At 41.6% G+C, this 25,452-nt stretch overlaps 2 protein-coding genes across 6 annotated transcripts in view; one reads left to right on the top strand and one right to left on the bottom strand.

The window, feature by feature from the left end:
* Positions 1-20,754, bottom strand: part of KATNAL2 (katanin catalytic subunit A1 like 2) — a 113,179-nt gene extending 92,425 nt beyond the window's left edge. For all 5 annotated transcript variants that reach the window (XM_055559119.1, XM_055559121.1, XM_055559120.1 and 2 more), the window contains exon 1: positions 20,623-20,754. In XM_055559119.1, the coding sequence (XP_055415094.1) occupies positions 20,623-20,673 (51 nt within the window). In that variant the 5' untranslated portion in view covers positions 20,674-20,754. The remainder of the gene's footprint in view (positions 1-20,622) is intronic.
* On the top strand, positions 2,608-6,382 carry LOC129635894 (elongin-A-like). Its single transcript, XM_055559117.1, has one exon. The coding sequence runs from the start codon at positions 2,823-2,825 to the stop codon at positions 4,764-4,766; it is 1,944 nt and encodes a 647-aa protein (XP_055415092.1). The 5' UTR covers positions 2,608-2,822; the 3' UTR covers positions 4,767-6,382.
* Positions 20,755-25,452: the final 4,698 nt, after the last annotated feature.

The raw sequence follows: 25,452 nt of genomic DNA, 5'->3' as shown, positions 1-25,452 counted from the left end.
TTAAAAGAAGCTTACTCCTTGGAAGGAAACTTATGACCAACCTAGATAGCATATTCAAAAGCAGAGACATTACTTTGCCAACAAAGGTTCGTCTAGTCAAGGCTATGGTTTTTCCTGTGGTCACGTATGGATGTGAGAGTTGGACTGTGAAGAAAGCTGAGTGCCGAAGAATTGATGCTTTTGAAGTGTGGTGTTGGAGAAGACTCTTGAGAGTCCCTTGGACTGCAAGGAGATCCAACCAGTCCATTCTGAAGGAGATCAGCCCTGGCATTTCTTTGGAAGGAATGATGCTAAAGCTGAAACTCCAGTACTTTGGCTACCTCATGCAAAGAGTTGACTCATTGGAAAAGACTCTGATGCTGGGAGGGACTGGGGGCAGGAGGAGAAGGGGACGACAGAGGATGAGATGGCTGGATGGCATCACTGACTCAATGAACGTGAGTTTGAGTGAATTCCGGGAGTTGGTGATGGACAGGGAGGCCTGGCGTGCTGCGATTCATGGGGTCGCAAAGAGTCGGACACGATTGAGCGACTGAACTGAACTCAGGGAGGCCTGGCGTGCTGCAGTCCATGGGGTTGCAAAGAGTCGGACACAACTGAATGACTGAACTCAACTGAACTGAAGACCTGGGAAATCTTTAAAACTTAGAATGATGGGAGAAATATAGATGACTCATTGTTACCTATAACAATGAAGGAAAAAATTTAAAGCTGAACCATAGCTCACAATGAATACTTATAGAATTGTTCAAAAGATTAAAAAAAAATTTAATGTAAAAAACAAAGACAGCAATCACTGGTCTTTTCTGATTTGGGCAAGAGGTCAGGCCAGGTGCATTCTTAAGAGTTCTTGTTGTTCAGTCACTAAGTCATGTCCCACTTTTTGCGACCCCATAGGCTGCAGCATGCAAGGAGAAAGTTACTATAAGGAGGAAATCAGGCACAGAATCTTGGTCCTCTTCTGACCCTAGTATCCCAACCACTTGGGCTCATCGAAGACACAAAAATCTTTCTGTTCTTGTCAATGACAGGATCCTGCTTTCAGATCCAAAGTTTGGTTGGTGAGAAGGCCACTTCTCTGCTTACAAAGGCAAGAAGATAACATCAGTGACTTGGAATTTCTTTAAGTCCAAGAGCGATGAGGAGACCAAAGGTAATCATCTAGTCTTGGGCTATCTAAGAGAGGAACCAAGCTCTTCGAAGAGCCTGGCATCTACACCAAAGTTGTTGTTGTTCAGTTGCTAAGTCATGTCCCACTCTTTGTCACCCCATAGGCTGCAGCATGCCAGGCTTCCCTGTCCTTTACTATCTCCAGGAGTTTGCTCAAATTCATATCCCCTAGTCAATGACACTATCCAATCATCTTATCCTCTGCCGCCCTCTTCTCCTTTTGCCTTCAATCTTTCCCAGCATCAGGGTCTTTTCCAATGAGTGGGTTCTTATTAGAGTTCTAGCCAGAATCTAATAATCTAATAAAATCTGATCTAATCAAATAAGATGTAATCAATGATGACATTTTAAGTTGTCTATTTAGTTGTGTCTTTTAGTAGTAATAATAGTAACAATAAATTTCGGCCTTCCAAGATAAGAGTTTATTCCCTAGAGCACACTTGGGTCTAAGGCACCACCATGAACTGATCCAACTCAGGCCCCACTGCTGACGTTTGGTGATCAGAGCAAACAGCATTCATTCCTCTCAGAATTATTGATACCTTTGTTAGATATTGCTTGAGGGCAAATCAGACACTGCTGCTGCTAAGTCGCTTCAGTCGTGTCCGACTCTGTGCAACCCCAGAGACGGCAGCCCACCAGGTTCCCCCGTCCCTGGGATTCTCCAGGCAAGAACACTGGAGTGGGTTGCCATTTCCTTCTCCAATGCATGAAAGTGAAAGGTGAAAGTGAAGTCGCTCAGTCGTGTCCGACTCTTAGCGACCCCATGGACTGCAGCCTACCAGGCTCCTCCGTCCATGGGATTTTCCAGGCAAGAGTACTGGAGTGGGGTGCCATTGCCTTCTCCAAAATCAGACACAGGGACTATTATTGCCCTCATGGGGTTAATCTGTCGAATTTTAGGCAAATCCCTTTCTCTAGGTAGGCCTCAGGTCCTCGACGTATTCAGAGCTGTGACTTTGGACCTCAACTACTTGCCGTCCAAGTGCGGCTGCACCTCTTCCTGTTTCGTGATCACAGGCAAATTACTTTATTCTCTCTAAGCCTCACCCATAAAATGGAGATAATATACCTCTTCTTTGGTTCTTACAGGCTGGAATTACTCGATGGCAGGCGTCCAGCGCTAGGGTGGTTGTCGCTATTGCTACTCTGGGGACGGGAGCGGGGCGAGGTGGCCCAGGGGTTCCTGGCAAGTGGTGATGTAATGTGGGCACCGCTCGCAGCCCCCGCAGGAAGGGGGCGCTGGGGTTTCCTCACGTCCCGGACGCAGCGCAGGTAGCGATTCCCGCAGGCACGCTGCGTCCTGAGCGCGCGAGGCGGGGTCGCGCGCCGTGTGCACCAGGGGGAGCTCGAGGCAGAGTCGGGCGGCGGCGGCAGCGTCAGGGCACCAGGTTGCTGAGGAGCCGCGGGGCCTGGCCGCCCCCATCCTCACACCAAGGAGGTCGTGGAGAGACGAGAAGTGCCCTCGGTCTCGCCCGGCCCCGTGGCGGTTCTAGCGGAGAGCCGGGTCTGCCCGACGGCAGTGGCGGGCGCAAACGCCATCGCGTCGGAAGCTTGGCCGGGACCTAGAGGCGCAGTGGAGGAGGCTGGCTCCGGGGAACTGAAACTCTGAGAGGAACCTGCCCAGGGACGCTCCTCAGGAGGAGGAGGCGATGGAGGGACACGGCCGCGCACACCTCGCAGACCGCAGCGGTCGTTCGCATGGTCGCGAGCACAGACGGCAGCAACACAGACACACCTCAGAGCCCACGAGGCCCTATTATGAGTCCCGCGGCTGGGAGAGGGACGAGGACAGAAGGCAGTGTCGCCGAGGTTCCCCAGCTTATTCCTCAAAGCGGGCATATTGTGGTTACAGCCGGTCTCCCCCACCGTCTACACGTCCTCGTCTGATGTCCAGGGACCGTCACAGACGCCCCTCGGAGACCTACGTTGTACAGCGGGGACCCGGAGAAGGACCCTATGATGCTCCCCGGGCCAGAATGGGGTTCAGTCAAGACCACCGCCTTTGTGCCCCCCACGGGAGGGAGGCTGGGAGTCTAAGCTGGGGGCACCAGCCTCCCCACAAGGACAAACACCCTTTGGGTGCCAAAGAATACGAGAAGTCTTCTATTTTGACCAGCCAAAAATCAGTCCTGGCCTCCTCCCGAGAGGAAAGCCCGCGGTCTGTCCCCAGGGACAGAGCAAAGGAGAATCTGTCCTTTACTGGCGTCAAAGAGGAGGAAAGAAGGCTTCGCAGGATCCAGTTTTCACCTTCCTTTGGGCACCCTTCAGACTTTAAAAAGCAAAAGCAGGAAGACTTAGAGAAAACCAAACCGGACAAAAACAAGCAAAGTCTCAACCGCTTGGACATAGCAGAGGGGACAAGAGGCCTGTTACCCAAGGTGAAAGAGAAGGCTACCAATAACGGAAAGATTCAAGAAGGGAAAATAAGACCTCCCCATTTGGATGGAAAGCCAGATGGCTCCCTCCCTGAAGTTGAGGAGACAGATATGGATAATGAATGCAAGCCGCCCACCATGCCTTTTCATTCATTCCTCAACCAGGACCAGCCTAGGGAGAACACGAAAAAGATTATGAAAACTTCAGCCACTGCTCTTGAAGAGAAAGGACCTAAAAAAAATGACTCAAGTCAAAACTTGGACTTGGTTCAGGAACTGCCTGAGGTGAATGAAAACAGATCAGAGAAACTGCAACCATCTGGAAACATCTGGGCCAAGCTGGAAAAGGTCCCCACTGATGCACCAGTATGGCCAGATCTTCCATTACCCAGGATCTCCGCCAAGTACCATCCACTTCCTGCCTCTAGATTGATGTCCTCCTTCCAACCAAAGCAAAAAGCATTGTCTTCACCCCAGAAAGAGGAAGAAGTTGGATTTACTGGATGCAGAATGAACTCTAAGATGCAAGTGTTTTCTGGCTCTAAGTGTGCCTATCTCGCCAAAATGATGACCCTGCGCCAACAGTGCATCTGGGTACTTAAAAACAACATCAATTCAATCTTTAAAGTGGGAGGAGTCCCATATTCAGTTCTTGAACCCATCTTGAAGAGCTGTGCACCTGATCAGCTGTATCGCATAGAGAAATACAATCATACACTAGTTCAAGAAACAGATCAACTATGGAAAATTCACTGTCACCAAAACTTTAGGAAAGAAAGGCCACAAGAGCATGAGTCATGGCGAGAGATGTACATGCGGCTTCAGGATGCCCAAGAGCAGCGGCTTCGAGCACTGACAGTGACTATCCAGTCTGCACACGCCAATAAACCCAAAGGCCGACAAGCAAAAATGATCCTACTCAACTCTCTGGCCTGGCCACCTTCTGACGTCCAAAGGAGGGAGCAGTTTGAAACACGAGAAGCAGCTGTCCCTGAAAAAGTCAAGATCAAGCCAGCCCCGTACCCCAGAGAAACCAGCCATACTCCGTCCAGCAGCAACAGCCTTAACCTTACCCAAGAGAAGCTGGCCCACACATGCTCAAGCACTACCAGTACCCACTTGCCACAGGTGGTCAGTGGCAGGAAACCTGTGAAGAAAATTGCTCCTATGATGGCCAAGACAATTAAAGATTTCAAGAACAGATTCTCCCAACGATAAATTGAGGCCTTGCCTTGGAGGTGGAATTCAGGGGGAGAAATACAAGGGCAGTGGGGGTTATGGAATGGGACTTTCTAAGAAGACCAGCAACTTTTGCTTTGTAGAAACTTTTGGACTCGGACTCCTATATTTTTCAAATGTTGTTTCTGTAAGCCTGCACACCAAACCCCTGCCTCCCTGCCTAGAGAACACTTCAGAATTCTGAAGATGAGAAGCCTCATTCTCAATGACAATTTTAAGATACATTATACCTTTGTTCTTAACTAACCTTTGTAAACAGTAAGACATAGTCTTAATTAACAAATATTATCTTCAGGTTGTATTTATATAAATAAAAATATGTAAACATGGGGTTTTTTTTTAATCTCAGAGTAGATGAGGCCTTTTTGAACACAAACCCAGAAGCCATTAATTTAAAAGGCTGATATATTTGACCACATAAAAAATTCTAAATATATAAAAAAGGTCAAGAGACAATAACTGGGAAAGATATTTACAACTCAGTTAACATTCAAAAGGCCAATTTCCTTTATATATAATAAGTGCCCACAAAGCAAAGAAAAAAGATAAATAATTTACTATAAAAATGGACAAGCATAGGAAAAGATGGTTCACACAAAAAGAAACACAAATGACTCTATATGACGAGATGCTCAATCTTACAAAAATGCCAATTTGAAACAATACAAATTTCCACATATCAGTTGAGTAAAATTCAAAAAATTAATAGCCTGCTATGTTGGAACAGATGATCATACATTACTAGTAAGATGATAAGTTGATACAACTTCTACTGAAGTTAAAAGGCAAATTTATATACACTTTTTGGTACTACAGTATCACTTAAGATGAGAAATTGAATATATAAATGGATAATGGTCAGACCCACATAAGCTCAGGAAGCCAAACCACAACCTCTGTAAGCAACCATCTCAGAAAACCAAATCCCAGACCCTATAGCAATCTGTCCAAGAAACTAAATCACAACCTCCATAGCAACTGGCCCAGAATGGTCGAGATTTGCTCAAAAACTGCCAGCCTCCCTATTTTTGCTCTTAGCCTCCAAGTCAGGACCAACCAAGAAAGCCAAATATGACCTCCAAATCAATCACCTAAGATGCCCCACTTCTAGGTAGCCCAACTCCAGATTTCCCAGGTCAACAGCCTCCAATCAGAAAATGTTAAAATCTTCCCCTTTTTTTTCACTTTATAAAGCTTTCCCACTCCCTGCCTGCCAAATGCAAGTGATGATAGTTGACTTTCTTACTATAGCAAGCACTCAATAAATAGCCTGTTTCCTCAATATGGGTGGTTTTTATTTATTTCCAGAGAATTGCATTCTTCAGATGCACACTGTCAAATATACACATATACAAACTGATATAGCAGTTTCACTGATAGGATTTTATTCCACAGACACAACTCTGTGTGTGTGTGTGTATTTAATTAATACAAAGACATGACCGTGGCATGTGAATCCACTTTTCTCTAGAACATCTGCCTGCCTCTAAAAGGCTAAGAAGCTGAGTAGTATATTTGACAACCTCAAAGTGCTAAGGTGCAAAAGTTCTAAACCAAGACCCATGAAGATAGGGGACCCTGGCAAAATCAATGAATATTCAGTCCTTATTCCATTCTAGGAATGAGGACAAAAGATAAGGTAAGGTGCCCATGTTCTATATGGCCCAGAAAAATCTCAGTCCCTAAATTTGGATTGAGTCCCTAAATTTCAGTCGCTAAAATTCTCCAGGCCAGAATACTAGAGCGGGTAGCTGTTCCCTTCTCCAGGGAATCTTCCCAAGCCAAGGATTGAACCCAGGTCTCCCACATGGTAGGCAGATTCTTTACCAGCTGAGCCACTGGGGAAGCCCGAGAACACTGGAGTGGGTAGCCTATCCCTTCTCCAGCGGATCAGGAATCAAATGGGAGTCTCCTACATTGCAGGTGGATTCTTTAGTAGCTGAGCTACTAGGGAAACCCCAGAAAAATCTCAGTCCCTAAATTTGGATTGAGATGTTCCTGAATTGCTAGCTCCTCCCACCAGGCACAAGACAGAAACAAGCCTAAATTACCTTTACAGGAAGATATCATCATCCTTCATCACAAATTATTTCTAAAAACAAATCAACTACACTACCATGCAGTCTAAGAGAAGAACAACATAAATGAAAAACATTAGGAATAACAGAAAATTGAAACAGATCCACATGGACCTCAAGATATTAGAAGTATCAGACACACACTTGAGGAAAACTATTTCAATCAATATAATTTACAATAGTCTATAAAAATCAAGTAGGAACAAATTTAACAAAAGATGTTGCAGATTTCTTTTGTGGGATGAATGGTATCCCCTTCTCCCCAAATTCATATACTGAAGCCCTAACCGTGAATAACTCAGAATGTGACTGTATTTAAAGACAGAGCCTTTAGGAGGTTAATAAATTAAAATGAGGCCATTAGGGTGGGCCCTATTCCAATCTGACTGGTGTCCTTGGAAGAAGAGAAAATTTGGACATGTGAAGTGATGCCAGAGATGGTTCTCTAATATAGGAAATACCATGTTGAAGACACAGCAAAAAGGTGGCCACTTGCAAGCCAAGGGGAAAGGCCTCAGGATAAATCAAACCTGCCAACAACTTTTTCTCGGACTTCTAGCCTCCAGAACTGTGAGAAAATAAATGTTTGCTGTTTAAGACACCTGTTTAAGTCTGTGATGTTTTGTTATGGCAGCCCTAGCAAAATAATGCAACCTCTATGCTGAAAATGACAAAATAGGGCTAAGAGATATTTAAAAAGTTGTAACATTTAAGAATTGAGAAAATGAATTTAAGATGTTCTCCTTAAAACTGATGTATAGATTGAATGCAATCTCATCAAAAGCTCAGTGAACTTGTTTATATAAATTGAAAATCTGATTCTGACATTTATGTGGAAATTTAGAACCAAGATGGCATTGAAAAATAGCTAGGTCAGAGAATTTATACTACCAGTTTTTAAGGCTTAGTATTAAGCCACAATAATTAAGACAGTTTGATACTGACATGGAGATAGATAAATCTATCAATCAAAAGGAACAGAGAGTTCAAAAATAAACCCACAAATATATGGTAATGTGATTTTTTACAAAGTTGCCACAGTAATTCAAAAAATTTTTAAAAGGTGCTGGAGCAATTGGATAACCAAATAGGAAAAAAAATGAAACTTAACCCCTATCTCACATAAAACACACAAATTAATTGAAGATAACAATTCTATATATTTAGGTACCTAAACATATAACATTTTGGGAGAAAGGGATACCATTCATCCCACAAAATAATATAACATCAGATAAAGCAAAAATTGACAAAATCAAAAGGAGAAATAGGCAAAAAATACAATTACAGTGAGAGATACTTATATGCCTTCGAACAAAAATAAAAAAAAATCTGTAAGATATAAAAGATTTGAATAACACAATTAAGAAACTTAACCATACATTGAGCCATAAAACAATTCTTGACAAATGTCAGAGGACTGAAATCCTGTAAAATGTTGCTAGTAAATACAACACAATTAAACTAGAAAACAATCTCCAAAAGGTATCAGCAGACTTCTCATATGTAAATAATACACTTCTAAATACTTATGAGTCAGGAAAAAATCATAATAGATATAAGAAAATATTTGGAACTGAAAGAAAAAAGCAAAAGTCGTTCAGTTGAGTCTGACTCTTTGCGCCCCCATGGACTATACAGTCCATGGAATTCTCCAGGCCAGAATACTGGAGTGGGTAGCCTTTCTCTCCTCCAGGGGATCTTCCCAACACAGGGATCGAACCCAGGTCTCCTGCATTGCAGGTGGATTCTTTACCAGCTGAGCCACAAGGGAATGAAAAGGAAAAATTAAAATGCTACATATTAAAACATATGGAAGCAGGCAAAGCAGTGATTGAAGGAAAATTTAAATCTTTAAATGCATCTGTTAAAAGAAAAAAGGTAAATATTAATAAATTAAGCAAATATATTAATAAATTATAAAAAATAATAAAGCCAAGGAAAGTATAGAAAATAATCATTTTTTACACTTTTTTTATTCTTTTGAATTTTTTATTTTGTACTAGGGTATACCTGATTAACAATGTTATGATAGTTTCAGGTAAATAGCGAAGGGACTCAGTCATACATATACATGTATCCACTTCCCCCCTCGATCCCCCTCCCATCCAGATTGCCACATAACATTGACCGGGCTTCCATGTGCTATACGGTAGGTCTTTGTTGGTTATCTGTTTTAAATACAGCAGGGTGTACATGTCCATCCCAAACTCCCTAACTATCCCTCCCATCCCCAGCAACCTAAGTTTGTTTTCTAAATCTGTGAATGTCTTTCTGTTTTGTAAGTTCATTTGTATCATTTCTTTTTAGATTTCACATATAAGGGATGTCATATGATATTTCTCCTTCTCTGTCTGACTTGACTTCCCTGGTGGCTCAGACAGTTAAGCGTCTGTCTAAAATGTGGGAGACCCGGCTTCAATCCCTGGGTTGGGAAGATCCCCTGGAGAAGGAAATGGCAATCCACTCCAGTACTGTTACCTGGAAAATCCCATGGACAGAGGAGCCTGGTAGGCTACAGTCCAGACAAAGAGTCGGATACGACTGAGCAACTTCACTTCACTTCTTCTCTGTCTGACTCACTTCATTCAGTATGACACTCTTTAGGTCCATCCATGTTACTGCAAATGGCATTATTTCATCCTTTTTAATGGCTGAGTAATAGTCCATTGTATATATGTAACACATCTTCTTTATCCATTCCTCTGTCAATGGATATTTAGACTGCTTCCCTATCTTGGTTTTATAAACAGTGCTACAATGAACACTGGGGTGTATGTATCCTTTCAGATTATGTTTTTCTCTGGATAGATATATGCCCAGGAGTGAGACTGTAGGTAGGGTCATATGGTAGCTCTGTTTTTAGTTTTTTTAAGAAGCTCCATAGGAGAAGGCAATGGCATCCCACTCCAGTACTCTTGCCTGGAAAATCCCATGGACGGAGGAGCCTGGTAGGCTGCAGTCCATGGGGTCGCTAAGAGTCGGACACGATTGAGCGACTTCACTTTCACCTTTCACTTTCATGCATTGGAGAAGGAAATAACAACCTACTCCAGTGTTCTTGCCTGGAGAATCCCAGGGACGGGGGAGCCTGGTGGGCTGCCATCTCTGGGGTTGCACCGAGTCGGACACGACTGAAGCGACTTAGCAGCAGCAGCATACTGTTCTTCATAGTGACTGTACCGATTTATATTCCCACCAACAGACTAGAAGGGTTCCCTTCTCTCCATACATTCTTCAGTGTTTGTTGTTTGTAGATCTTTTGATGCTAGCCTTCTGGCTGGTATGAGGTGATAGCTCATTGGTGTTTTGATTTGCAAAGAAATAATAATTTTAAGACCGCAAAAGTAGAGAAACAGAAATCAAACAGACCACAGACAGGATCAACAAAACTTGGTTCTTTGAAAAGACTGACAAAATTGATAAACCTTTGGTAAGACTAATGAAGAAAAATAAGAGAGAAGGCACAAAAAACCAATGTAAGAATAAAAAGGGAAGATGGTTACAGATTCCATATATATTTAATTTTTTACAAAAGGATATTATGAACAATTATGCCAATAAATTTGAAATTTTAAATGAGATAAATAAATTCTAAGAAAACATAACATACCAAATCGACAGCAAAAAGAAATTTTAAAGTACCAACAGTTTTGATGAAAATAACCTGAATTTGTTAAAAACCAACCAATAAACAAACAAAAAACAAAGCAAAACACTTTCTACGGGAAATCCATTCTCAGATTTCTTTCAAGGCAAATTCTACCAAACATTCAATGAAAAATACAATGGCAATCTTCATAATTTCTTCTACTGCATGAAGAAGAGGGAATATTTCTTAATTTTTATGAGGACAACATATTTTTCATACTAAAACCTGACAAAGACACTCAAAAGAAGAAAACACTAAGCCAGTCTCACTCATTAATATAGATGGAAAAAGTCTAAGCAAAATATTAGCAAATTGAATCACCATTATGTAACATCAAACTTCAGCATATCCCAGGAATGAGGTAAGACTGTTTAATACTAGAGAATCAAACAACATAGTTAATGCACCACATTATAAAATAAAGGGAAATATTATAATCACTTTAACAAATGTAGAAAAGTATTTGGTAAAAATCAACATACTTCCTTGATTTAAAAAAAGAACTCTAAGCACACTATTTTATATTGCTAAAATAAGATCAAAATACAAAATCAATTGCATTTCTACATATTAGTAATAAATATAAAATTAAATTTTAAAAACCAAGAAACCATTTACAATGATATGAAAACCGTTTAGAGTGGTATCAAGAACTACAAGTATTTCTAACAAAAATGGGCAAGTTTTCTATGCAGAAAACTCTAAACTGCTACTGAAAAAAATTAAGGAAGCCAGAATAAAAAGAGAAACGATACTCTTCAATTGGAGAATTCTTTGTAATTCTCATTATTTTTAAATCATCAATTCTTCTCAAATTTATTCTTCCAACTCAATGCCATCTCAATCAAAATTTAGCAACCTTTGTGGAATTTGACAAGTTGATTCTCAAATATGTAAACACATGTCAATAATAGTGTGACCATTTGACAAAAAAGAACAAATGAGAAGTCTTTGCTCTAGAGGATATCAAGAATGGATTGGGGTTTAGTCACTAAACAAGTGTCTGACTCTTTTGTGGCCCCATGGACTGTAGGCTGCCAGACTCCTCTGGCGATTTCCTAGGCAAGAATACTGGAGTGGGTTGCCATTTCCTTCTCCAGGGGATCTTTCCAACCCAGGGATCAATCCTGCATTTCCTGCATTGGCAGGCGGATTCTTTACCACTGAGCCACCTGGGGAAGCCCATGAAGAATGGCTATAACTTAAAAAATGAAAAAAAAAAATAAAAGAATGGATACAACTATATTTCTAAGACAGTGTGGCATTGGCATAGGAAATAGACAAAAAGACCAATGGAACAGACTTGAGGACCCAGAAACAATTTTGCCTATTTTCTTATATCTTGTTTTTCTCCTTTTTATAATCATGTTTTCCGTAAATGTTTAAACATATTTATAACAACTGTTTTTAAAGACCCCCCATCTGCTAATTCTGTCTTTTGTTGTATTGCTGAGTCTTCTGCTGAGTCTTCTGTTGACGGATTTTTGTCCTCATTTTGGCACATTTTCCCGTTTTTTATGACCGCTAGTAGTTTTTTCCTTGGATGCCAGTCCTGCAAATATCTAGATTATATTACCTTCTTTTAAGTATGTTGAGGGTTTGGGGGAAGCAGATCGTTCAGTTATTTGCAGGTAATTCTGATCCTATTAAGCTTTGTTAGAAAAGAGGTTGTGTAAAGTCATGTTTCTTCTAAGACTAGTTTTGTGCCAAGTCTCTTCAGTTGTGTCTGACTCGGCGACCCCATGGACTGTAGCCCACCAGGCTCCTCTGTCCATGGGATTCTCCAGGCAAGAATACTTAAGTGGGTTGCCATGCCCTCCTCCAGGGGAATCTTCCCTCATGCACTGCCTTCCTAGAATCTCCAGTAAATGCTCTGCTGTTCCACAAGAGGTCTCCACTCAGGTTGGTTGGACTTCAAACATCTCAGTGTTACATGAGCACGGGTAGCTGTTCCTCTTACAGTTCCCTGATAATTGGCTTTTCCCCAGCTTCAAACATTTCCACTCTGTGTATGCACAGCTTCGTATTCAGCGCAAAACTCGGAAGCATGGAGCAATTTGTTTGCCAAGCTGCCTCCTCTCTGGTCCTCTTCCATCCCCATTCTAACCACCGAAGTCTTCCCAAATTCAGCTCCCTGTCTCATCTCTGCAAAACTGCTGGTACTATTTGCTGTATCACATTTGAAAGCAGGAAGCTGTATAAATTTTTTTAAATGTACACAAGACTGATCTGAATGGAGAGAGATATACTTTTTGTACTTAAAAATAAAATCTATTAAAATTAATGTGGTTTTTTTTTTTTTTACAAAAGAAAGAAAGGATGTTAACACAAAACACCAAATGTACAAATTCACATCTGTATATTCTCAGTTATGTGGTTAAAAGTAGGGGAATAAAGAAAAAAAAAAAAAAAAAACACATCTCCAAGAGTATCAATGTGACATTAGCAAAATGTTCCAGGTTGTCTGATCAGTCTCCCTTTCTTGGTCCAGATACAGAAAAAATGTGGTTCAACATCAGCCACAGCATTTTTAAAGATCCCCACAAGGCTACACCGGTGGTCAGCAGTGAAGTAGTTAATCTTCCTTAAGTAAGAGCAGAGCAGAGCACTTAAAACATGAGTTACTTAAAATTCAGCTTAGCTTATGTGATTTAGAGCTCATTTAATTAGTATTTAGAACTGCGCATTGTTTATAGCTATTGGTATTTCAATAGATGCTTAAATGTTTGAACATTTAAAGTTTAATAAGCCTTAGTTCTCTGAAGAAAAACATTGATGTAATTAAATTTTCAATTACCCTAGTTTTTTTTTTTTAGGGCACCATGCGATTAATAAAAGCTAAGGCATTTAACAACATTCATTTAAAAACCTAATCTGCCACCTCATTAATTAGTTAACACTTATAGTAGGTATTTTTTTTAATATAAAAGTTTCACACAAGCAAAGTCACAACTTTTGAAAAGTACCTGTAATGACAAGTGAGAATAAATAAAAGTAATTTTGTATCAGATTATTTTGCACATGAATGTGTGGCTCAATTATGGCTTTCTAAAAACTGTTCTTCTGCATTGATACCAATTACTGTTTGTTTGGTTTAAATTCTGTGGTCAAATTAAAAACAATGAAGCAATTGCTCCTCAGAGTTCCTTTCCCCCAGGATCTTACCTTCAAGTAGGGAAAAAAAAAACCAGTGGCAGAGGTTTACCAATTGGACATAGCTTTCTTTTAATCAAACACTAAATTTAAAATGGAATAGGAGAAAATTCTCCACTCACAGATCTTTGCTACCCACAGATAATTACGGTGCCACACAGGAGGTCATGATGCACACCCAGAACTACTGGATCACAATCCGAATGTTCAAAACATCCCAGGCGTTCAGTGTGCACACTAAAGACTCAGAAGCCCTTCTGAAACATGATCAGTTTACCAGTCAGGAAAGAAACTTACCAGAGTTCTTGCCCTCAAGGAGCTTATAGTCTACTGGGGTCAGGGGAAGGAGAAGGACAGGAAAGGAAAAGGTCAGGACAAGGAAAAATCCAATTATAATTTACTGGGATAAAGGTGGCATGGTGATGTCTACTCTTTGCATCAAGGAGGGGCACTTTGTCAACTTTGGAAAAGGCTGACCAAAGGGGGCAAGTTTAGATCCTAAAGAACAAAACTGTAAGGGACAGAGAAAGATAAGAGCGTTAAAGAGGCCAAGAAGGAAAACAGAACTCTAGGAGACTGTAGTATCATGAACACCAAGAGGCGTTTCCTAAGGCTAATCAGCAGTGTCAATGCCCAAAACATCACAGGTATCTCAAAACACCATGTTTTTACACATAGTAGTCACTAAGGAAGTGTTCATTGTAGGAGCTGATGAATAAATGTATATTTACACCTCAGTGTTAAGTAAAAACCAGTATATGAATTGAAAAGTATCTAACTCCCATTCTTAAGCTCAGCCACCAACCCCTATCATATGCAAATAAATAACCGTATTTAAAAGTAAATTTTAACATACAAACATGTATGACAAATGCCTGATTTGAAACCCACAATAACAAAACAAAACTATCCTTTAGATACGAATCATGTATTAGTTGATTTTTTTTAAATTCACCTCCTGCAAAAGCAACTAGTGTGAGTCTTTGTGCCAGTAGACAATACATATGTGTAAAACAAAAACTGTTCTAGAGATTGTTTCTCTCTGCTGTCTCCCCAAATCACATTAAAATGATGGTAAAGGAATTTTTTTTTAAAAGGAAAGAGTAAGTACAAATTTTGCTCTCAACAGTGAAGAGAAACCCCCCACCCCCAAACAACTGCCTTTCCCTGTTTAACTCCAACAGGGATAGGAAGCATGCTTGTTTTGCCCTCATTCCCTGTAGGAAAGCGAAGAGCATTTCTTGAAGAAACTGAAAACCTCAGAGCAAATATCTACAGAAACTGGCTTCTGTGGATGTCCCAGTAAAAAGGCTCCTGCCTACCTGATCATCCAACAGAAAAACCCATCCCTATTTGAGGAGCCTCTTCTAAAGCTCACAGATTCTAATTCGCTTTTAGGTGTCTTACCTCAGGCAAGGTTCACTAGATTTCTGAGGAAAACCTACATGAAAGACAGAGCACCAGGGAAAAAAGCAAAGAAAAACTTGAGAGGAAATGTTAGGGGAAGCACATTGATTGAAACCGCCCACCCTGGCCAGACACCATGGTAACAATTTGCATGAGTTGTTTTATGACAGGAGATCCTGATAAGGAATAAGGAACTAATAAGCCACCACCAACTGAAAGAGTTCAGGAAAGGTCTAAAGGAGACACCGTGTGTCTGTCCGCTTTCCAGAATCCCTCTCGCTAGAATCCATCTTGGCTGAACAATGCGTGCGCCACCAGGAAAGACTGAATTAGAATGATTGGCCAAAGACCACCGGGAAACTAATCCCATCACCATAAAACCCGAGACTGCGAGCCACGCAGCAGAGCAATTCTCCTGGGTTCCCTTACCCTACTGCTCTCCACCCGGGTGCCCTTTCCCAATAAAATGTCTTGCTTTGTCAGCACACGTGTCTCCTCAGTCAATTCATTTCCTAGTGTTAGACAAGAGCCCAGTTTCGGGCCCTGGAAGGGGTCCGTCTTCCTGCAACAGAAACAGACAAAATACTAGAAGCAAAAGACAAAAAGGAAAGGGGGTGGGGCAGGGAGGGAGAGGAAACCTGCACAGTTAAAAGGAGCCATGAAAAAGGAACACTGAGACAATAAGAAAGTATCTGGAAATAAAAATATGAAAGCAGAAATTTAAAATTCAACCAAATCAGATAAAAAGTTGACGAGGTCTCTTGATAAGAAAAAACAAGAGTAAGCATTGTAAAATAAAACAGAAACCAGCATGTTACAGATTCCATATGGAAGTCAAACATTCAATGAATAGGACTTCCAGAAAAGGAAAACAGGAAAATGAAAGGAAGGGAGGGAGGGAAGAAGGACAAGAGAGAAAGAAAGGAAGAGCAAGAGGGAAAAAGAGAGAGAGAGAGAGAAATTATCTCAAGAAATAATACAAGAATATTTTCCAGATTTGAGGGCATGAATTCCCTGATCTAAATGGCCCATAACTTCATACCAGCACTGGGAATGAAAAAGAATTCTCAACAAGTGATATCTTCATGAAAATTCAGAAACTAGAGACGGTAAGGAGAAGATTCTAAAAGGATTCAGAGAATGAATAACATCACACTTGTTGCTACCCCACTGGAAGCTAAAAAATAATGGAGAAATGCCTCCTCAAATGACATGAAATCAATCCCAACCTAGAGTATCAATCTCAGCCAAACCATCAACAAGGTGAGAGAAGGACAGAGTCGCACACATAGTGTGCATGCATGCTAAGTCGCTTCGGTCATCTGCACTGGCAGGCAGGTTCTTCACCACTAGCGTCACCTGGAAAGCCACCTCATACACTGCTGCTTTGTCTGGATGGATGTACATACATACTTCAAAAACTTTGCCTCCCATGTGCCCTTTCTCTGGCACCCACTGGTTGGTGTATTTTGCTAAAACAGGGATATAAGGCAAGAAGGAGGAAAAAGAAGAACTTCCCTGGTGGCCCAGCGGTTGAGACTCTGCCTGCCAATGCAGAGGACATGGGTTTCATCTCTGGTCGGGGGACGATCCCACATGCCTCAGGGCAACAAAGCCATCGGGCCGCACCTAGTGACCAGGGAGCAGCAACTATTGAAGCCCTACGTGCCCTGAGCCTGTGCTCTACATCAAAAGAAGCCATCACAATGAGAAGACTGCATATTGCAGCTAGAGAGTAGCCCCCGTTCTCTGCAACTTAGAGAAAGCCCGCACAGCAACCAAGACACAGCACAACCAAAAATGAATAAATAAATTGTTTAAGTCACTCTAAACAAAAGGAAAGAAGGAAAAGAAAAAAAACCTGAAAATTTTCTTGGTGAGCTTCACCACATGGAGAGGAGGTTTACAGTTTCTTCAGAAAATTTAGGAAGAAAGTAGTATCAAATATACAGAAAAGTAAACCTAAGAATAAGGCAGAGTTTAGTCAGAACTTTATTTTTTTGGGCTCCAAAATCACTGCAGATGGTGACTGCAGCCTTGAAATTAAAAGACGCTTACTCCTTGGAAGGAAACTTATGACCAACCTAGATAGCATATTCAAAAGCAGAGACATTACTTCGCCAACAAAGATCCGTCTAGTCAAGGCTATAGTTTTTCCTGTGGTCATGTATGGATGTGAGAGTTGGACTGTGAAGAAGGCTGAGCGCTGAAGAATTGATGCTTTTGAACTGTGGTGTTGAAGAAGACTCTTGAGAGTCCTGCAAGGAGATCCAACCTGTCCATTCTGAAGGAGATCAGCCCTGGGATTTCTTTGGAAGGAATGATGCTAAAGCTGAAACTCCAGTACTTTGGCCACCTCATGGGAAGAGTTAGCTCATTGGAAAAGACTCTGATGCTGGGAGGGATTGGGGGCAGGAAGAGAAGGGGACGACAGAGGATGAGATGGCTGGATGGCATCACTGACTCGATGGACGTGAGTCTGGGTGAACTCCAGGAGTTGGTGATGGACAGGGAGGCCTGGCGTGCTGCGAATCATGGGGTCGCAAAGAGTCAGACACGACTGAGCGACTGAACTGAAGCTACGATTGAGTCCTATCCCACAGTTAAATAAAAAATAAAATACAACCACAGTTTACCATATGGCTCAGCTGTGAATAATAGTTTCATGGTCGGATTAATATACACAATTATACTGAATTTGTATTTAACCAAAAATTGTGATAAAACGATCTTGGGAGAATGGAGGAAGGGAAGTATGGGCCAGAGAGAGAGGATGGGGAAGGAACCAGGTAGGATTAAAAAAAGCCAAATGCTCACTTTCCATCAAAGTAAGTAGAATTTACATCTGACAATGGAAAATCAAAATTCAGAAATTTTAACTTGTTATTTTGAAGAAGAAGGGCAAAAGTAGTTGCTTCTGGGGAGCAATACTTGAGGGTGTGAAAGGGAGCAGGAAACTTTCTTAAGTTCTGTAGAACTATTAAATCTTTTAAAACTGAGTGCTGACATTACATTATTTAAAACAAAAATGCAATTGAAATATATATATGAGAACATATATATTTAAAATTTGAAACAATAAAAATCACCCAAATAAAGAGGAAGTATTCTTGAAATCCAATACAGTAGATAACATAGATGATCAAGTTCCTATGGACATATATCAAACTCAATGATTATCTTCCCCACCTCAATCTATCCCGTCCACAGGGCCCCTAATAGGTAAAATTCCTTGCATTTAGACCCCAGGAGTTTAAGACTCAATAAGCATACCTAAATATGGCTCTCCCTAGTGCCATCTTGCAATGGCAACCCACTCCAGTACTCTTGCCTGGAAAATCCCATGGACGGAGGAGTCTGGTGGGCTGCAGTCCATGGGGTTGCTAAAAGTCGGACATGACTAAGCGACTTCACTTTCACTTTTCACTTTCATGCATTGGAGACGGAAATGGCAACCCACTCCAGTGTTCTTGCCTGGAGAATCCCAGAACGGCAGAGCCTGGTGGGCTGCCGTCTATGGGGCCGCACAGAGTCAGACACGACTGAAGCGACTTAGCAGCAGCAGCAGTGCCATCTTGGGAATAGAACAAAAAAACAAGATTGGGCCTCTGTCTTCAAGTCACATGAATTCTGTCTGAGAGGCAATATCACATGCAGGAAACAGGTAATAACATAAATTAATCACAATTAAATAATAACCTACATGGCACAAACTATATGGAGTTCAGAAACATGTCAGATTTGAGAGAATGTTCCTAGAGCAGTGGGAGGCAAAGAGGAAGTTGGGCCACAACATTACCATGCTCTGTAGATCATGTCAAGGTGGTACTTTTATCCCGAGTATAATGGAAAGTCATTAAAAGGATCCTAGCCAAGGAGTGACACAATTTTAAGATCACTGTTCGTTGGAGGAAGAATTGACTGAAAGGAGGTAAAACCAACAGGGGGAATGGTTAAGAGGCTATTGAAATGGTTCAAGTGATAGATTATGGTGGCTTGTACCCAGATAGAGGGCTGTAGAAATATTTATTATTAATTATTAAAGACCCATTATATAAATAGAACCTGTAAGATTTGCTGATGCCTTCCTTAAGCAGGAATTAGCAGGAAGAAGGAGCTAAGGATGACTCTCAGAATTCTGATTTGAGCCACTGGGTGGATGGTGGTTTCACATTCCCAGATAGAGGAAGACAGGAAAAGCTACAAGTTTTAGAGGGGAAGGTTAAGAGTTAGCGGTTGAACAAGTTAACGTGGAGATACTTGATTCTCCACTGGATTTGTCAAGTAGTCAATTGATTTATCATCCTTTCTGTGTTCCATATTGTAGGATATCACATGGCTCAGCGAAGAAGTCCAGTCTAAAGTCAGTTTAAGCGAGCTGCTGGCATACAGATGGCATTGGAAGTCATAAAGATGTATGAGACTATCTAGGGCAGTGGTTTTCAAACCTGGAGTCTGAATTTAAGATGCACGTTTCAATATCTTCATCCCAGAGAGCTGCTGATTCTGTAATTCTCAGTGAGGTCCAGAAATCTGCTTTATTAAAAGCCATCCCCAAATGTTTTGATGCAGGTGGTTCAGGCTCAGGTTAGAAGGGCTTAAGCACAACCCAGAGGTGACAAAGTGGGAATAGCTAGTGTAGCCAATCCTTTCCAGAAGTTGGAAAGAAACTGGAGAAGTTGGAGAGACACTGCTAGGTAGAGGGAATGTAAGGCCAAAGGGTTACCTTTCATTGTATATTATTAGCTTCTTTTTAAAGGTGGGAAACAGTAGAGTGGTGGTTCATAATCTTGGCTACACATTGCAATCAAGACTGAGATCACAACTGAGGTTTTAAAAACTATCAATGAACAGGATACACCAAAACCAGTAAATCAGAATCTCTGGAGGTGGAGCTTAAATATCAGTATTTTTCAACTAAAAAAAAAAAAGTTTGTAACCATTTTCCCCTTGAAGTATTGTTATATCCTCGATGCCTGGCATATAATACAGCTTCAATTTACGTTTTTTGTTGTGGAAAATATTGTTGAGCCAGTTAGCTAAGGACACAGATAATAGGTAACACTATGTATTGTAAAATTCATGTAATCTTTGTGTGAAAGGATTATAGTCCAATTACCTTACTTTCTACTGCGGGAACGGAAGCCTAAAAGAGGAATTAAATTCCTAAAGTCTCAACCTTGGTAGTAGTGAATCAGGACCAGAACCCCGTATTCCAACTCCCAGGTCAGTGTTATCCTGCGTTTCAACAATTTCATTTTGACCATACTCTAAATCCGCTCACTCATCAAGACTCAGCCTGCCTGATAATAATACCTTCCCCTCAACACCTCATCTCCTCAGTCACAAACTCTGTCGTCTCTTTCATCAAACAGTAGTCGAGCCCAAATCCGACTCTTTCTTTCCGCAGCCCCGCTTCAACCCTAGTCCCCAGACTTTGCGCTTGCGCCACAAGAGCAGCGGACTCTGTCGCCATAGCAACTGGACACAGGACTCGGCCCGCGGGAAGAGGAGAGGAGTTCCTGATAGTATATGCTTTCCTTACCGCTTCCCGAGCCTGATGGGTGAACCTGAGGGTCTGGTAAGATAGCTCCATCAGGACGCTGCGTTAGGAACCGAGAGTAGGAAGAAAAGGAGCCAGTTACTAAGCCGACCAGTACAGCAACCAAGGCAGTTCAGGGAAATCTGACGCTTAACCAGCCCGCCCCCTTCAGGATTGGCCAGAGTTTAGACATGCCGGCCAATCACTGGACAAAGATGGATTCTTTCCGCATGCCAATCAACGTTAAAATAATCCTGTTAATCCGGAGCTTTTGCACCGCACTGGCCAATCGAGAGACACAAAGGGGATGATTGGCAGTTCAGTTCATTTCAGACGCTCAGTAGTGTCCGACTCTTTGCGACCCGGTGGACTGAAGCTCGCCAGGCTTCCCTGTCTTCACCAACTCCCGGAGTTTATTCAAACTCATATCCGTTGAGTCGGTGATGCCATCCAGCCATCTCATCCTTTCTCGTCCCCTTCTTCTGCCTTCAATCTTTGCCAGCTTCAGGGTCTTTTCAAATGAGTCGGTTCTTCGCATCTGGTGGCCAAAGTTTTGGAGCTTCAGCTTCAGCATCAGTCCTTGTAATGAATATTCAGGACTGATTTCCTTTAAGATGGACTGGTTGGATCTCCTTGCAGTCCAAGGGACTCTCAAAAGTCTTCTCTGACACCACAGTTCAAAAGCATCAATTCTTTGGCGCTCAGCTTTCTTTATGGTCCAACTCGCACATCCATACATGACTACTGGAAAAATAGCTTTGACTAGACGGACCTTTGTTGGTCAAGTGATGTCTCTGCTTTTTAATATGCTGTCTAGGTTGGTCATAGATTTTCTTCCAAGGAGCAAGTGTCTTGGAGTGATCTGCAGTGATTTTGGAGCCCAAAAAAATAAAGTCTGGCACTGTTTCCAATGTTTCTCCATATATTTGCCATGAACTGATGGAACCAGATGCCATAATCTTAGTTTTCGGAATGTTGAGTTTTAAGCCAACTTAAAGCTTATGTTTCATTCAGCCAGGCATTTCACATGATGTACTCTGCATATAAGTTAAATAAGCACGGTGACAATATTCAGCCTTGACGTCCTCCTTTCCCGATTTGGAACCAGTGTGTTGTTCCGTGTCCAGTTCTAACTGTTACTTCTTGACCTACATACAGATTTCTCAGGAGGCAGGTAAAGTGGTCTGGTATGCCCACCTCTTTAAGAATTTTCCAGTTTCTTATGCTCCACAAAGGCAAAGGCTTTGGCATGGTCAATAAAGCAGAGGTAGATGTTTTTCTGGAACTCTCTTGCTTTTTCCCATACAGGTATGACCTAAATCAAATCCCTTATGATTATACACTGGAAGTGAGAAATAGATTTAAGGGCCTAGATCTGATAGATAGAGTGCCTGATGAACTATGGAATGAGGTTCGTAACATTGTACAGGAGACAGGGATCAAGACCATCCCCATGGAAAAGAAATGCAAAAAAGCAAAATGGCTGTCTGGGGAGGCCTTACAAATAGCTGTGAAAAGAAGAGAAGCGAAAAGCAAAGGAGCAAAGGAAAGATATAAGCATCTGAATGCAGAGTTCCAAAGGATAGCAAGAAGAGATAAGAAAGCCTTCTTCAGCAATCAATGCAAAGAAATAGAGGAAAACAACAGAATGGGAAAGACTAGAGATCTCTTGAAGAAAATTAGAGATAACAAGGGAACATTACATGCAAAGATGGGCTCGATAAAGGACAGAAATGGTATGGACCTAACAGAAGCAGAAGATATTAAGAAGAGGTGGCAAGAATACAAAGAAGAACTGTACAAAAAAGAACTTCATGACCCAGATAATCACGATGGTGTGATCACTCACCTAGAGCCAGACATCCTGGAATGTGAAGTCAAGTGGGCCTTAGAAAGCATCACTATGAACAAAGCTAGTGGAGGTGATGGAATTCCAGTTGAGCTCTTTCAAATCCTGAAAGATGATGCTGTGAAAGTGCTGCACTCAATATGCCAGCAAATTTGGAAAACTCAGCAGTGGCCACAGGACTGGAAAAGGTCAGTTTTCATTCCAATCCCAAAGAAAGGCAATGCCAAAGAATGCCCAAACTACCACACAATTGCACTCATCTCACACGCTAGTCAAGTAATGCTCAAAATTCTCCAAGCCAGGCTTCAGCAATATGTGAACCGTGAACTTCCTGATGTTCAAGCTGGTTTTAGAAACCGCAGAGGAACCAGAGATCAAATTGCCAACATCTGCTGAATCATGGAAAAAGCAAGAGAGTTCCAGAAAAACATCTATTTCTGCTTTATTGACTATGCCCAAGCCTTTGACTGTGTGGATCACAATAAACTGTGGAACATTCTGAAAGAGATGGGAATACCAGACCACCTGATCTGCCTCTTGAGAAATCTGTATGCAGGTCAGGAAGCAACAGTTAGAACTGGACATGGAACAACAGACTGGTTCCAAATAGGAAAAGGAGTTCGTCAAGGCTGTATATTGTCACCCTGTTCATTTAACTTCTATGCAGAGTACATCATGAGAAACGCTGGACTGGAAGAAACACAAGCTGGAATCAAGATTGCCGGCAGAAATATCAATAACCTCAGATATGCAGATGACACCACCCTTATGGCAGAAAGTGAAGAGGAACTCAAAAGCCTTCTGAAAGTGAAAGTGGAGAGTGAAAAAGTTGGCTTAAAGCTCAACATGCAGAAAACGAAGATCATGGCATCTGGTCCCATTGCTTCATGGGAAATAGATGAGGAAACAGTGGAAACAGTGTCAGACTTTATTTTTGGGGGCTCCAAAATCACTGCAGATGGTGACTGCAGCCATGAAATTAAAAGACACTTACTCCTTGGAAGGAAAGTTATGACCAACCTAGATAGCATATTCAAAAGCTGAGACATTACTTTGCCAACAAAGGTTAGACTAGTCAAGGCTATGGTTTTTCCTGTGGTCATGTATGGATGTGAGAGTTGGACTGTGAAGAAGGCTGAGTGCTGAAGAATTGATGTTTTCGAACTGTGGTGTTGGAGAAGACTCTTGAGAGTCCCTTGGACTGCAAAGAGATCCAACCAGTTCATTCTGAAGGAGATCAGCCCTGGGATTTCTTTGGAAGGAATGATGCTAAAGCTGAAACTCCAGTCCTTTGGCCACCTCATGCGAAGAGTTGACTCATTGGAAAAGACTCTGATGCTGGGAGGGATTGGGGGCAGGAGGAGAAGGGGACGACAGAGGATGAGATGGCTGGATGGCATCACTGACTCGATGGACCTGAGTCTGCGTGAACTCCGGGAGTTGGTGATGGACAGGGAGGCCTGGTGTGCTGCGATTCATGGGGTCGCAAAGAGTCAGACATGACTGAGCGACTGAACTGAACGGATGTTGGGAATTTGATGTCTGGTTCCTCTGCCTTTTCTAAATCCGGCTTGAACATCAGAAAGTTCATGGTTCACATACTGTTGAAGCCTCGCTTGGAGAATTTTGAGCATTACTTTTCTAGCATGTGGGATGAGTGCAATTGTGTGGTAGTTTGAGCATTCTTTGGCATTGCTTTTCTTTCAGATTGGAATGAAAACTAATCTTTTCCAGTCCTGTGGCCACTGTTGAGTTTTCCAAATTTGCTGGTGTATTGAGTGCAGCACTTTCACAGCATCATCTTTTAGGATTTGAAATAGCTCAACTGGAATTCCATCACCTCCACTAGCTTTGTTTGTAGTGATGCTTCCTAAGGCCCACTTGACTTTACATTCCAGCATGTCTGGCCCTAGGTGAGTGATCACACCATTGAGAGAGTTAATTCCTAGGCAGGTTGAAAAGAAGTCGGAGGGGGGTGGTCTCTGAGGAGACAGGAGTCTGGGGTTCTCGAGGAGGATATAGGTGTCTGGAATTCTCAAGGAGGAGGAAAGGACAAACTTTTTTTTTTTTTCCCTACATTCCTTGGTCTTAGTCACATAAAACATTTTTTTCTTTAAGCCCTGATGATTACAGGAACTGATGATTACACAACAAACAACTCAACTTAAACTCTGTACTAAGGATTACACAACAACAATATATCCTGCTTGAGGACAGTTTCTCCTACCTGAAAACCTTCTGACTAATCCTGATATCTTAGAATGTAAATTATGGGAGTTGGTCTAATAGGATCTTTTTATTCTTAAGTTCTGATTCTGTTATCCTAAAATGTAAATTGTGGTAGTGGATCTGTTAAAATTTTCACAAACTTGAGATTCTTTTGATTTATTGTAATAACTAATTAAAAAGTATGTAATTCTCTGCTGAAGACTAGCGTAGGGCACTCTCTGCCCCCTTCTGAAGTCTATGTCAGAAGTTTTCTCTGTCCCTTTTCACTGTAATAAAAAGTCTGCCACACATGAGCCCTGAGTGGTCAAGCCAGTTTCTGGTCCCAAAACTAAATCTTCTTCGGAGATCACGAATCCAAGACATTTCACTGTAAACTATCACCATCGTAGGTATCTGGGTCATGAAGATCTTTTTTGTATAGTTCTTGTGTATATTCTTGCCACGTCTTCTTAATATCTTCTGTTTCTGTTAGTTCCATACCATTTCTGTCCTTTATTGTGCTCATCTTTGCATGAAATGTTCCCTTGGTATCTCTAATTTTCTTGAAGAGATCTCTAGTCTTTCTCATTCTATTGTTTTCCTCTATTTCTTTGCACTGGTCGCTGAGGAAGGCTTTCTTATCTCTCTTTGCTATTCTTTGGAACTCTGCATTCAAATGGGTATATCGTTCCTTTTCTCCTTTGCCTTTCACTTGTCTTCTTTTCTCAACTATTTGTAAGGCCTCGTCAAACAAGCATTTTGCCTTTTTGCATTTC

Source organism: Bubalus kerabau, chromosome 21 (assembly GCF_029407905.1).
Source record: "Bubalus kerabau isolate K-KA32 ecotype Philippines breed swamp buffalo chromosome 21, PCC_UOA_SB_1v2, whole genome shotgun sequence".
NCBI classification, from domain to species: domain Eukaryota; kingdom Metazoa; phylum Chordata; class Mammalia; order Artiodactyla; family Bovidae; genus Bubalus; species Bubalus kerabau.
This window is presented reverse-complemented; position numbering and strand designations above follow the sequence as displayed.

Bases quoted from the DNA above. Each gene is read 5' to 3' on its own strand.
- LOC129635894 (XM_055559117.1), top strand. From the start codon at position 2,823: ATGGAGGGACACGGCCGCGCACACCTCGCAGACCGCAGCGGTCGTTCG.